Source organism: Populus trichocarpa, chromosome 9 (genome assembly GCF_000002775.5).
Source record: "Populus trichocarpa isolate Nisqually-1 chromosome 9, P.trichocarpa_v4.1, whole genome shotgun sequence".
NCBI lineage: Eukaryota > Viridiplantae > Streptophyta > Magnoliopsida > Malpighiales > Salicaceae > Populus > Populus trichocarpa.
Window position 1 is genome coordinate 8997390 of NC_037293.2, and position 13411 is coordinate 9010800.

Here is a 13411-nt window from a genome sequence, read left to right on the forward strand (position 1 = left end):
CTTATATGGTCACTAGCTTCAAGGCCCGTGGAATTAGTTGAGATACACGCAAGCTGGTCCGAGACAGTACCGATGTTAATAAAAAAAAAAACTCTTTCAAATAAAAAAATTCCATTCTCGTGTCATATTATTGTACTGAATTAAACTATTCACTTAATACGCTTTACATATTCATATAATATAATAGATTTTATTTCAATAAATAATGAAACTCCTTTTCTGTTTTTGTAAGAAAGACGTGGAATTTTCTTATAACAAGACATGATATGGAAAATATATTTTCAATTTCTAACCATGTTGATAAATAAATTGGTGCAAATATATCAGTGGTTATTATTTTCAAGAGATTTCATTATAAATAGCCATGCACATGTATATATGGAATAAACACGTATAAATATTAGCTATTTTATACCCATAGTTTTTATTTCAATACAATAAAGATTTATTTATATGTTTTAAAAATCAATAAACTAATTTAATATTTACAAATTATGAAGCTGTACATAAAACTTTACACATTTTAAAAACCAAACATTTTAATTTAATAAATGCTAAGTATATTTGCTCATAAACAATTCAAAATAATCTATTAAAGATTTTAAGAAAATATTATTATTTAATAATTAACACAATACACATGTGAGATGTGCCAAGAACATATACTATCTATAAATATGTAAACAGAAGCCCCGTTGATCAGGATTCAAGCAAGACTGGGGTGGTTGGTGGGTATTGCTTGTTAACAAGCCAGGAATCCAGCAGCAGCAAAACACTTGTTCTTTGATTATTATTTTCACGGGCTTGGTCGTCTTCCACTCGAGCCCTGGCAGTACAAGCCATGGCCCAGGTCTATCAATTTCAGTTTAAACAAGCCTGAAGCCCAGGTCAAGTTAATCAAGTATGAGAGGGGTTTCTCCTCCTGCAAAGGCAAGAAAAACAAAAAAAAAAGGTGGAATTTGTCTACTGTAATTGTTATACATTCAGTAAAGTCTTGTTCCTTCTTAATTTCTGGTTTCCACAGTTGGCCATGCATGAATCGTCGATCTTTCTGATGATTTTTACTGTTAGTCGAGCAATTTTAAAAACCAGTGATTTGGTAACTATAATGTTTGATACGCGTCTCGATTAAGCATATATGCACTCTGTCTAAGATACAGCTCAGGGGCTTGGGATTGGTCTGTGTTTGTTCTCATATTTGATTGTTCGAATGCTCTCTCAGATCTGTATTACACGTTCACTTCCCCTTGAGTTATATGCTGCCTGACATGTGAAAACCTTGCAGACTTCTGACTATTTAGCCATGAAATGGCAACGAAGATGAGCTTTGCAGAGGATGAAATATAGGGTGATTTATAAATTAGGTTGAGTTGCCTGCTAGCTGGTAACTACGATTTGCAAGTGATTCACAACTGGACGTTTACATTAACGTCAAATGAATGTCTCTCGAGGTCGAGCTCAGTTAAGCCATCCCTTGCATATCTCGTATTCTCTTGTTTTTCATTTAAATATTCCATAAGAGATTGCCATCTTCATTGCCTGTGTCATTTTGAACCCATCTGCGAATGGATACTGTATCCCCTGTCTCGCTATCTCAACTCTTATAACTAGTGTTTATTTCTCTTTTTTTAAAAAAAAAAAAAACAAGAAGAAGAAGAAGTCGTCCAACAGTTTCGGAGCAAGCATAGTTTTAGTTTCCCAACATTAATTGTCTATTTGGGCAATAAGATTTGCAATAAAAAACTAAAACATGTGGTAAATCAAATTTACCAAGCTTGTTCGTTTGTTTGCTTTGAGGAAGAAGTAAATGCTACCAAGGACAAACATCTGCAATTGAAACCAGACACATGCTTCCGACCTTGTAGTTTCTGGTATTTTTGAGAAACTAAAACCAGAAAATTATTCAATTCTTCACTTTTACCGACTCGTGGTTGGAACAGTGAAGTTGATGTGAAATTCAATTGAATTTATTTATAAAAAAAACTTATGTAAGGAAATTACTAAGCCTAAAACCCAATTTGGAGTTGTGGTGTGACTTTTTTTCAAAAAATAAATTGTTTTAAATTATTATTTTTTGTATTTTGATATTGTTTTAATATGTTAATGTTAAAAATAAATTTAAAAAATAAAAAAAATATTATTTTATTACATTTTAAAGTAAAAATATTTTAACAAGTATTTTATATTTCTGTGATATTGTTTTTAATGTGTTTGAGAGTGTGGTGAAAATTACTTTTAAAAAAAAATTGTTCGAAAATGTATTAAAATAATATTTTTTTAAAAAAAATTATTTTTAATATTAACATATTAAAACAATATCAAAATATAAAAAAATAATTTAAAATAAAAAATTTAAATATTTTTAAAATACAAAAATAAAAAGAACAAACAATAAATTTATTTAATATATAAAGAGTACGAGAATCGGCTAAAGCAAAGCTGCCTAACGGCCCTAACCCTAAAAAACGATGGGCGCATCCCACCCTACCCCCACGTGACGCCAACAACCTCCTAAAAAGAAAAAAGAAAAAAAAATCATTTTCCTTGTCAAATAAGTAAATGGGTAAATCTCAGATTAGTCCCAACCAATTACCCATTTCTCAAGTAGAACCCGATCTATTATTTTTCATCAAATGGATCTCTATTTGTTCATAAGTTTTCAATCGAGTCCTTTATTCTAGAATGAATGCATAAATTTTTACATAAAATGTTAATATTATTCAAAATCTACTTCTTTTCTTGACATACGTAAATAGTTACTTTGAATAGAGATAAAAAATTAGCCTTGATACATGGCAGAGTCTATTGACAAAAGAATAAGCCGGGGATACAATTGAGGACTGTTGTATACTCCGGGGAGTAATATGGGATTGCCCTATAAATAAAACAACGCCCATTTTTTTTCGCTGTCTCCCAGCACGGACACTAAACAACACAACGAGATCTGATTGTCTCTATAACCCCAAATTTATTACTCGTCATAAAGAACACCTCCTTCTTTCTCACTTTAATTTTTACTAAAATTAGTGAAATTCGTTAGCAGTTGAGTTGTTTTGCTCTTAATTTGGATTATTATGGGAGAATTAACGACAATAATTGATGCTTAACTCTACAATTTTGGTTGGAGATCTCTCGCATGGACTCGATCTTGAGCCACAATGGCTCTGCAAACCCCTCTCATTTCCTCCTTTCCATTTGCTTCGCTTTTATTTTCTTCCCTGCTCGCTTCTTATTGGACAGATTCCTTTTTCGAGTAAGATTTCTCTGCTTCTTTTTTTATTTAGTTATTTTTCCAGCTTTTATCATTTTTTTGGCTGTTTAGTTATCGGAGGAGAATTTATTTATGAATTGATCATGATTTAAGGACTTTTATTGGAATCTGAGGTTGATGAATGATGAATGAGATTTTAATTGAGGTGAAACAGAAGCACAGGCTTTAAATTCTAAGCAAATCTTATTGTTTTGTAATTTTATTTCTTTCAACGAGGATACTTGGAGAATTTTATTACCTCTCCCTTTCATTTTCATGTCATTAGATAGATGACAGCTTCAAGGATATAGATCTCGTTTGATTTCCGTCACCTTCGTTTTTGAAAAGATCTGTTTTGAAATCACCGTGCATTAATCTTTCATGATCCCGTTGTTTGACTTTCATGAGGTGCTACAGTGCTTGAAAAATAATTGCTAAGGGTTTTTCAGTTGTAGGATCATGACTAAGGCCTTGAAATGTAAAATAGTATGGATTTTTGTTCCCTCTATCAGAAACTCGTTGAATTATGCAGTTAAGGTTGTTGCAATGTTTTCTTTTGCTCAAAAAAGTTCCCTACAGCTCTGAAGATCTTCTTATTTGCAAGTGACCTTGGCCGCAGTTAGTGGTAGGAAATATTGTGTGAAAATGCCATAGATATGCTGAGGCGGAAATCTTCCTTTTGCATTGTGGCACATCAATCTTGAACAACATTTTTAATTGCTATCATACAATGTCAGGTATAGGCGCTTATGTCTTTATTTAAGCCAACAAATCAGAAACAAATTTGCGTGCAAGTCTGTAACTCTATGCTATAGTAATGTTGAATATTTATTTTCCTTACAATTCAGGGTATCCATGTGCCCAATATGACCACTTTATCATAGTTCGTGCTTTGTTTCTTGCCTACTGTGACTCCTTGCATAGAAAAATATGCATGCCTTTTATCCATAGGATCCTGATAAATTCCATATCTCTCAGAGGCTGGCCATTTGGTTGTTGCATAGTAAAGCCAGAGCCATTCCATCAAGGATTGATGAGGCAACAATTGTAAAATGTTCAGAATCTATGTGGAAGCTTACATACTATGCTACTGTTGAAATATGTGCTCTGAAAATTACCTGCAACGAACCATGGTTCAGAGATACAGAAGAGTACTTTAGAGGCTGGCCACATCAAGAATTGAGGTGAGTGATTCATATGCTATGAATTTCTGCAGTTCGTGATGATAGTTGCTTACTAGTTATGCATAACTGGAGTATTGTGGATGTTAGAAATGCATTTTATGGCTTGGGATATCAAGTATTTTCCAGAGGCTTTCATATTTCGGTTACTTCTAAGAGGGCCACATCAGGGGTCTTAGTTTCCTTGATTGACGCAAATTGTTTTTATTTCAGGTTTCCAGTAACGGTTTTCTACATGTGTGAATGTGGGTTCTACATATACAGTATTGCTGCCCTCCTTATGTGGGAAACTAGAAGGAAAGATTTTGCTGTGATGATGTCTCATCATGTAATTACGGTTATATTAATTGGATACTCATATATTACAAGGTAACAATTCAGTCTTTCCTTTGGTACTCTGAGTTGTGAGCCAGCAATACTCCAATTCTCTTCTAGCCTCATCATTGTCTCATGTCTGTAGAGAACCTCATCTTGTTGCTTCTTTCTGGTTCCCAAAGTTGGATACTCATACCAAAGATAGCTGCATAGATTATAAAATCTATCATGTTTTCCAAAGTTGAATGCTAGTTATCATGTTTTTCAACCTACTCATTAGCTGATGCTTTCATTAATACTAAATGAAGTCTTCTTGAGGTTAAGCGGATTCTCCTGTTCTCTTTCTCCCTCCTCTTTATTTTTAGTCATTTTACAAGCCTTTTTAGATCGAGATGGAAAACCTTTTTGAGAGTAAGTTCTATGCAAGAGCTAAGCTCTTTAGAGTTCTATACTCATGCCCCTCTATTGATTTATGTACACAATAATATTCGAGATTGAGGTCAATTAAAACTGTCCGTTATTATTAAGCCAATCCAGCTGTTCTCTTTCTTTCTTCCTTTTTTTCTTTATTGTTAGTATTTTTACAAATATATTTATATTGAGATGCCAAAGCTTTCTTTCCTTAGAGTTATATTCTTGTGGCCCTCTTTTGATTTTCTTTACAGGAGTAGCTATTAAGACTAGCAAAGTTTAAGTAATACTTTATCTGGACACATTCAATGAGTAATTAACTTATAAACTTTGCCATGCAGATTTTTCCGGATAGGCATGATCATCCTCGCCCTGCATGATGCAAGTGATGTATTCTTAGAAGCTGCTAAAGTTTTCAAATATTCTGGCAAGGAGCTTAGAGCAAGTGTTTTCTTTGGACTGTTTGCCGTCTCATGGCTCATACTACGTCTAATATTCTTTCCCTTTTGGGTTATCAGAGCGACAAGGTTTGTCTTCATGGTAGATGACTTATTTTCATTAATTTTGGCTCCTTTTCCTCATCTACTATTTGGTTGGCATTTCACAGCTATGAATTGGTGAAGTTTTTGGATTTATCATTGGCCTATGACAAATTAGTTTACTATGTCTTCAATACAATGCTGCTGATGTTGCTTGTATTCCACATATACTGGTGGATCCTGATATACTCAATGATAATGAGACAGCTGAGAAACAGGGGAAGAGTGGGAGAAGATATAAGATCTGGTAAGCTTTCTACTCTTTTAATTTTACAACTGAATTTGGAACATGAATGGAAAATTCCAGATTAGAGTGAGAAGGTCAGCCTGTATGTCTATGGTTTCCTTCAGAGTTTTAGAACCCCCTTGCCCTCTCTCCTCTTTTTAACTTCTGCTTTGAGCATACAGAGCCTGAGGAATGAAGTTATTAAAACTTTACTTCAAAGAGGCTGCCTTGGGCATCATTTATTCCAACAATATGATGAGTTCTTGAACAGTCCCTGGCACATATTATCAAGAACTGCTAAATGTCATCTGTTTATCATCTCGTTTCACTTCATATATCATCTTGGTTTGCGGATTTGTGGTTTTTTTATTGAGAGCTATTAACTTCTTTTAATACAATTGCAGATTCAGAAGATGATGAATAGGTGGACGCCTTGATCAACTTTTTTGTTCTCAGCAGTGACTCTGAGGAGATTAGTTTGACTTATATTTAGGTTTGTATCTTCGGTCTGTTGGTCTTCACCAATTAGGTGAATAATTTACATGTTTCAATATTGATCAATTCTTCATGGCGTAGAGATGAGGAGATAGGACCCTGGTGCAAATCTCTTGATTTCTTTTTGGTGTACAAATAATAGGCAGTTCCTGTATGAGATCAGTCCATATATTGTTAAATGGAAAGTGGAAAAAGTAGCTTCTTAATACATTTTCTTTTCCTGGTGTGTTAGTCCTAATCACTTGTTATATTGTCAAAGCCTATGGGGAATTGCGTAGATTCAGAAGCATGTGTTGGGTTGAGCAATGGTGGTTTCTTATTACATCCTTAAGACATGATGCATTCAAAATTTCAAATCCCCTCCCTTTCACTTCGGCCCCAAAATTTCAAATCATTTTGAGCTGGAAAAGCCATTTTGTCGCTGCAGACTGAAAGGGCCGCTTCAGTCTGGAAAATCTTTTTAAGATCATGATGTGTTTTTCGATCAACGATCAACAGAGTAGGGTTTTGAAAAATCAAAAACCTCGACAAATCTATGCATAAGATGTGATGCTGCATGTTACCTGAGACAAACAAGAATGATGTGTTCCTTCTTCATGAATGCTGGTTTGCTACCATTTGGAACATGCATTCAGCGCTCATCCCAATTTGAACGCTTATCAATAATTTAAGAGGTTCTTAATTGCATAGTGAACGGAGGCATGTGTAGAAACATATGAATCAAATATTGGCGTATCGAGTAATCAATGAGAAGAATCTTTCTATAATCTTGGCTTACCGGGTTGACGCCTTGCAGGGCGGAAGAGAGAAACAGCGTGCTAGCTGAGCAGTATAAAATGTCAACCGAGACACAACTCCTCCCGACATTCCTCGAACATGGAATGACAGTACTAAGTACTAACCAGCATTGTATTTGTATTTTGTAGTTGTGGGTGGCAGAAGGCAACTAACTGCATCATACTCCACTGAGCCAACAAAATGTTAGTGTTGGGAGTGGGCTATGGACTCAACTCTGTTCTTATTTGTTGGTAAGAGTTTCGAATGCCATTTCCTGTTTATTTCTTGGAAGCACGTCGTCTGGAGTCTGGACACGGATAGTTGGCGTAATTGTGGAGTCAAATCATTGAAATGATTAATCCTAGAGCTTCCATGGAGCTATTGGTATTGTAAATACAAGCAACTATCTTTTTTTCTGGGGACATGGATAGAATTTGAAGCAATATAAACTTGTTAGACCCCAATCTCGTGCTAATTTTGACTCCAGTTATAGCATACTACAAATTTATTTATTTATTTATTTTAAAAAAAAAACAATCCTTCTCTAAGTTGTCTTGAGAGCAAGATAATGGTGGTAATTTGATTTAGATATTATGCATGGTGTTGGACTGGAATCTAGTGGAAGGCTGGAAAGAAAATCATCAATGTATACATTGGTCCGGTACAGATAATCCATGTAAAACCCATTGAGAAAAAAAGATTATTTTTCGTACAAGAAAGTGATAAATTTTATGATGCCCTACTTTAAAGAAGATGGAGATGTTTTTATCATTATTTTTCATGAGTTATGAATTTTATTTTATTTTTCTAATTCAATGACAATTTGTATCCATTGCCTGCCTGCCTGCCGAGGTTGCCTTGTATTGAGATTTGTATTATCATTCTAATCAATCAAGTTACTATTTATTTTTGTGTTTCAAAAATATTTTTGAAAAAAATTAATTTTTATTTTATTTTTTTAGTGTTTTCAGATTATTTTGATGCGCTGATGTCAAAAATAATTTAAAAAATAAAAAAATATTATTTTAATATATTTATAAATAAAAAGCACTTTAAAAAATAATCGCAACCACACTTCTAAATATACTCAAAATCATAGTTGTTGTTTGATCAGTGGTCAAACTTTGACCTTTGACTTTTTAATTTAAAAATATTTACAAATGCTAATGAAGATTCAATCTATTTATAAAAATAACATGGAGATTCTTTAGGTGGGAAAGTGTTTTTTATTTTATTTTATAAACATTTAAAATCCAATAAATTCTGAAAATATAGAATAAGTAGAGATACTTTCAGATTTCAAATTTTATGGGGAGTCTCGAGGAAATCATGTGAATTTATTTAGATAATTTTAATGTGATTCTCAAGATATTTGCACGTGTGATTTCCATAACTCACTTATTTTAATCTTGTAATTTTAATGTGATTCTCAAGATATTTGCACGTGTGATTTCCATAACTCACTTATTTTAATCTTGGTTAGGTGTTTCATGTCTGTTACGCAAATATTTTTAAATCTCTACTTAAAATACATAGATAAATTATATCATTTTTTTGGACCTCCATAAAATTTTAGGAGTATTCCAAGTTATGTTCAACGCTTCGCAATTTTGTGAATATTTCACATTCATAAAATAAATAAATAAATCTTGAACTTTAAAATTAAATGTTAGAATTAATTTTTTGAAGTATATAGATTGTATTTTTATTGGTAACTATAAAACAAATTCAATTATATAATAACAAAAAATAAACTTTAAAATAGGATCTGGTTAATGATCAAGTTTAAAATGTTGATCTAATGTGAAAATAAACGGAGGATGTCTAATGGGTGGTGCTTATCAACAAAGAAGAAAGATAGAAAACTCAAAAATATAATTATGAAAATTCTAAATAAAAGAGAATGACATTGATAGTTTTATAAATTACATTGATGTAACAGTGTAGATAAAAGCAAATAATAAAATAAATTTACAAATATTTGATCATCTCTTTTAACTAGATAATTAATATAGTTTTCTAATAATCTTGAGTTGTTCGTGTTTTTTTATTGATTATAAAATAATAAAAATTTATTTTTGATATTAGTACATGAAAATAATTAAAAAAAATATTGGTAATTGGTCGAACACATCTTTTTAAGAAAGTGTTTGAAAGTATGATAACGATTTTTTTTTAAAGTATTTTTCACTTAGAAATGCATTAAAATAATATATTTTTATATAAATCATTTTTGACATCAGCATATCAAAATGACATGAAAAAACAAAAAAAATATTAATTTAAAAAAATAATGTTTTTTAAAAGTACTTTTAAAAAAATTATGAAGACCAATTCACAATCAATCCATTATTTAACGATAAAATTAAAAAAAAAAATCAATCTAAAAACAACACAATAAAACTACCAAAATCTACTTGAATTAACTTGTAAAACTCGTAACTCGGGTGATGAGACTGAAACTTAAAAAAAATAAAAAAAAAATCATGAAATATAATTCCTTATCAAAACAATATTAAATGATAAATTTTTTTAAAAAAATTATCAATTAAAAATAATTTAAATCAACTATGTTAACTTATTCACCCAAAACATCCATCATAAAACCAAAACTAAGAACATGTATTTTTTTAAAACAAAATATTACCAACAATGTTTTGCACACATTAAAAGGACGTCCTATTTTAGCTAGTTTTGTAGACAATAATTAATACTAGTGGTATTCTTTCCTTTTGTTGAAATGGTCGCTGACTAGATGTTGCTTTGCGTACTTGATGGACTACGTGGATAGTACGATTTTTAAGACCAGAAGGAAGGATGACCTTGTCCGATCCCTCCCCTGTGGCTCTTCCTTACCTCAGGGGTCGAGAGGTGTACGAAGAGTCCCAGTCTAGCTAGCTGTCTCTTTCTAACAATAACAAGAATTCCAACGACCGACCGCGTGAAAACCGACCGCTACTAAAGAGAATCAAATATCTACGGACAAATGATTGGCCTCTCTCGAAACTGAAAGAACGTGGTCCTTCAACCGAAGAAAAAAATATTAATTAATTAAATAAAACTTAATTTAATTTATATATATAAAAGATTATTCTAGACGGTACAAAAAAAAGTTGAATTTCAAGCTTATACTTTCATTAGAACGTAAAATTAAAATCCCACTTGAGTGAAATATACATTTTAATTAAAATTTAAATTATTTAAATGAAGTTGACTCGCAGCTTATCGTGTAGCAGCCAGTTATAATAAAATTTATTTGAGCAAATAAATAAGAGTTAGAAATTGTCTAGTCAATTTATACAGGAACAAAACCTTCAAGATTATCACATCGAATTTTAATTTATATTTAGAGTATTTTAGCCTAGTCTCCGACTTCCATATTATTAAATTAGGTCGTCCCATTTGAATTTGAAGCAGGCAAGTTCCACTTTCACTTGTACATCCATGAAAACGTTTTTTTTACAGGAAGGGAATTTTGTACTGCGGACGTCATGTATTCGATACCATACAAAGGAAACTTCTCAGCCCTCAAATCCCAAACTTTTGAGAGTGGAGTGTGTGTCAGCGAGCTCTCTTTACGCTTTAGTGCCTAAACCACGCCCAGCACGCCATTTAAGATCCCGTACGTAGTACGGTGTTCAAATATATATTTAAATTTTTTTATATATATTTAAATTAAATTTTTTAGTATTTTTAAATCGAGTTAAAAATATATTTTTTAAAATACATTATTTTTAAAAATATATGATTTTAATATATATTTTTAAAAATATACGCTTTAGTAATGATTGACAAACCAAGTTTTTTGTCTTTTTTCTTTCAATCGAAACTTTATTTAAAAAGAATATTTCTACAATTTTGGCTTAATGGATTGATGCCTTGTGGAACGGAAGGAGGGAACAAAGTGCGCACTGAGCTGTGTACGTAGAAGTAGCCATGAAACTTCTACAGGACATGATGTGGTGTGATTAAAAAGGGACAGACATGTTTACATAAAATGTCAGCTCAGACACAACTCGTCCCAGCATTTCTCACACATGGAATGGCAGTACTGTAGTGGTGACTGGTGAGCCGAGGAAGGCAACTAACTTCATCATACTCCACCGAGCCATTTCCTGTTTATTTCTTGGAAGCACTCAGTACTGACACAAATAATTATTGGAGTAAGAAGTGAGGGTCTATCTTTAATTCGAGAAGTATTTAATAATAATAATAAAAAACTCATTACGGTAGTCTTGATAATAATTTTTATACATGTTTTTTAAAGTATTTTTTTTTAATATATTAAAATAATAATTTTTTTTATTTTTTAAAATTATTTTTAATATCAGTATATCAAAATGATATGAAAACACCAAAAACTATTAATTTCAAGTAGAAAAAATAAAAAAAAAATTAATTTTTTAAAAAACATTTTTAAAATGTAAAAACAAATAGGACTTTTTTGAACAGCAAAGAGCTGCGACGAATAAAAAAAGTTATTTTTTTAATACATCAAGTTAATATATTTTAAAATCACTAGAAAATAATTTGACATTTTTTTTATGAATACAAAGATTAGTTTAAAGATATGAAGGGAAAAAAAAACACGAAATTTACGAGCAGATAAAGAAACATAAAGGAAGGCATGTGCGTTGATTCTAAAGCAGGGATGGGTAGAGTAGCAATACAAAAAATCTCATGCTAATCCTTCACTTCAATTATAAAACCTACATTAATCATTTTATTTTATAAGATCACCCTAGAATCTTTGCTTTAGCTAAATTAATCTCATGCTGTTTATTATTGTACCCTAGAATCCAATAAAAGCTTGCAATAAATATTTTTTAGAAAAATAAAGAATAATCAAGTTAGTATAGATAATTTATTTAAAACTAAAAAAAGAAATTATGAATCAATCGAGAAGAAAAATAGTTTGGAGATCCAGAAGCACATTGGTCGCATGTGGTCCCTGCTTGACTTTCCTGATTCAGGGTTTCTTTTTCTTCGATCTTTGGACTTGTAACCGTTGATGTTGCTTTCCTGTCTTGGTGGACGCTGAGATGGAATGATTTATAATAGAATGAATTTGACCTTATCCAATCCGTCAAATGGTTTGATTGTTGTCCTTTCATTAACCTCCGGAGTCATCAGCGATTCAGCGTACGAGCCAGCATTCTCCTGCTAATGAAAACTCCCAAAGACAATTTCAACGACCGTGTAGAAATCGACAGAAACCCTCTCTAGAACGTTAGATACTTGACAGCCGAGCTAATTTTTGTTTGAGTTACCTCTACGGTTCTTCTACTGGAATATAATTATTTTTTAAAATATTTTTTTAAAAAAAATATATTAAAATGTTTTTTTTATTTTAATATATTAATATTTTTCATATTAATATATTAAAATAATCTAAAAATACTAAAAAAAATTAATTTAAAATAAAATAATAGTAAATTTTAATGAAAAACATGTTAAAACCAATTCCTAATATATTTTGGTTTGGTCTTCCAAGCAACTTTTTAAGTTGGTGCTAGATTGTTTGGAAATACGGTCCAACCTGTTTTTTTAAAAATTTTAAAATCTATTTCTTGTTTAAAATTAATAATTTTTTAGTGTTTTTGGATTATTTTGATCCGCTGATATCAAAAATAATTTTTTAAAAATAATAAAAAAATTATTTTGATGCATTTATGATTAAAAAGTACTTTAAAAAACAACCACAACCACACTCCCAAACACACAATAATAAAACCGTTTAAAAATTAAAAATTTCAAATTTCAAATTTCGGACACTCTTTATCTATTCTATTCTTTAAATTATTTTGTAGAGTGTGATAATTTATCATTTTTTAACAACTGTGCTAGTAACAAAAAGAAACTAATAATTTCTCTGGAAATTGTACTGCCGATGTCATGTATTCAAGGAAACTTCCAAGGTATCGAATACAAACTTTCCAGAGTGGGAGTATATGCCAGCAACCTCTCTTTATCAAAGTTGTCAATTCTGTTCCGTTTCATTCGAAATGACCGAAACATTCCGTACCAATTCAAAAAACGAAACAAAATGAAACAAATTTCATCTCATTTTAAATCTCAGTCCGTTTCGGATTTGTCGGCTAAATTCCGCCCAGAACGTTCCAGTTTCATTCCACATGTTCCGTTCCGCTCTTGAAAAGCCATTGAATCAAATTGAACCTTGTTCAATTTAATTAATTAAATCAACCAATTATAAAAA

The 13411-nt window shown here is 31.4% G+C and overlaps 1 protein-coding gene across 1 annotated transcript; it reads left to right on the top strand.

Moving 5' to 3' along the window:
- Positions 1-2898: 2898 nt before the first annotated feature.
- On the top strand, positions 2899-6655 carry LOC7457532 (ceramide synthase LOH2). Its single transcript, XM_024608114.2, has 6 exons — positions 2899-3253; positions 4229-4434; positions 4645-4800; positions 5499-5684; positions 5765-5943; positions 6327-6655. The coding sequence occupies exons 1-6, from the start codon at positions 3137-3139 to the stop codon at positions 6344-6346; spliced, it is 864 nt and encodes a 287-aa protein (XP_024463882.1). The 5' UTR covers positions 2899-3136; the 3' UTR covers positions 6347-6655.
- The last annotated feature ends 6756 nt before the right edge of the window (positions 6656-13411 follow it).

Excerpts from the sequence above, each read along its gene's own strand:
- LOC7457532 (XM_024608114.2), top strand. The coding sequence starts at position 3,137 with ATGGACTCGATCTTGAGCCACAATGGCTCTGCAAACCCCTCTCATTTC. Across the intron at positions 3,254-4,228 it reads TGGACAGATTCCTTTTTCGA|AGGCTGGCCATTTGGTTGTT; the intron begins GTAAGATTTCTC and ends CATATCTCTCAG. Across the intron at positions 4,435-4,644 it reads TGGCCACATCAAGAATTGAG|GTTTCCAGTAACGGTTTTCT; the intron begins GTGAGTGATTCA and ends TTTTTATTTCAG.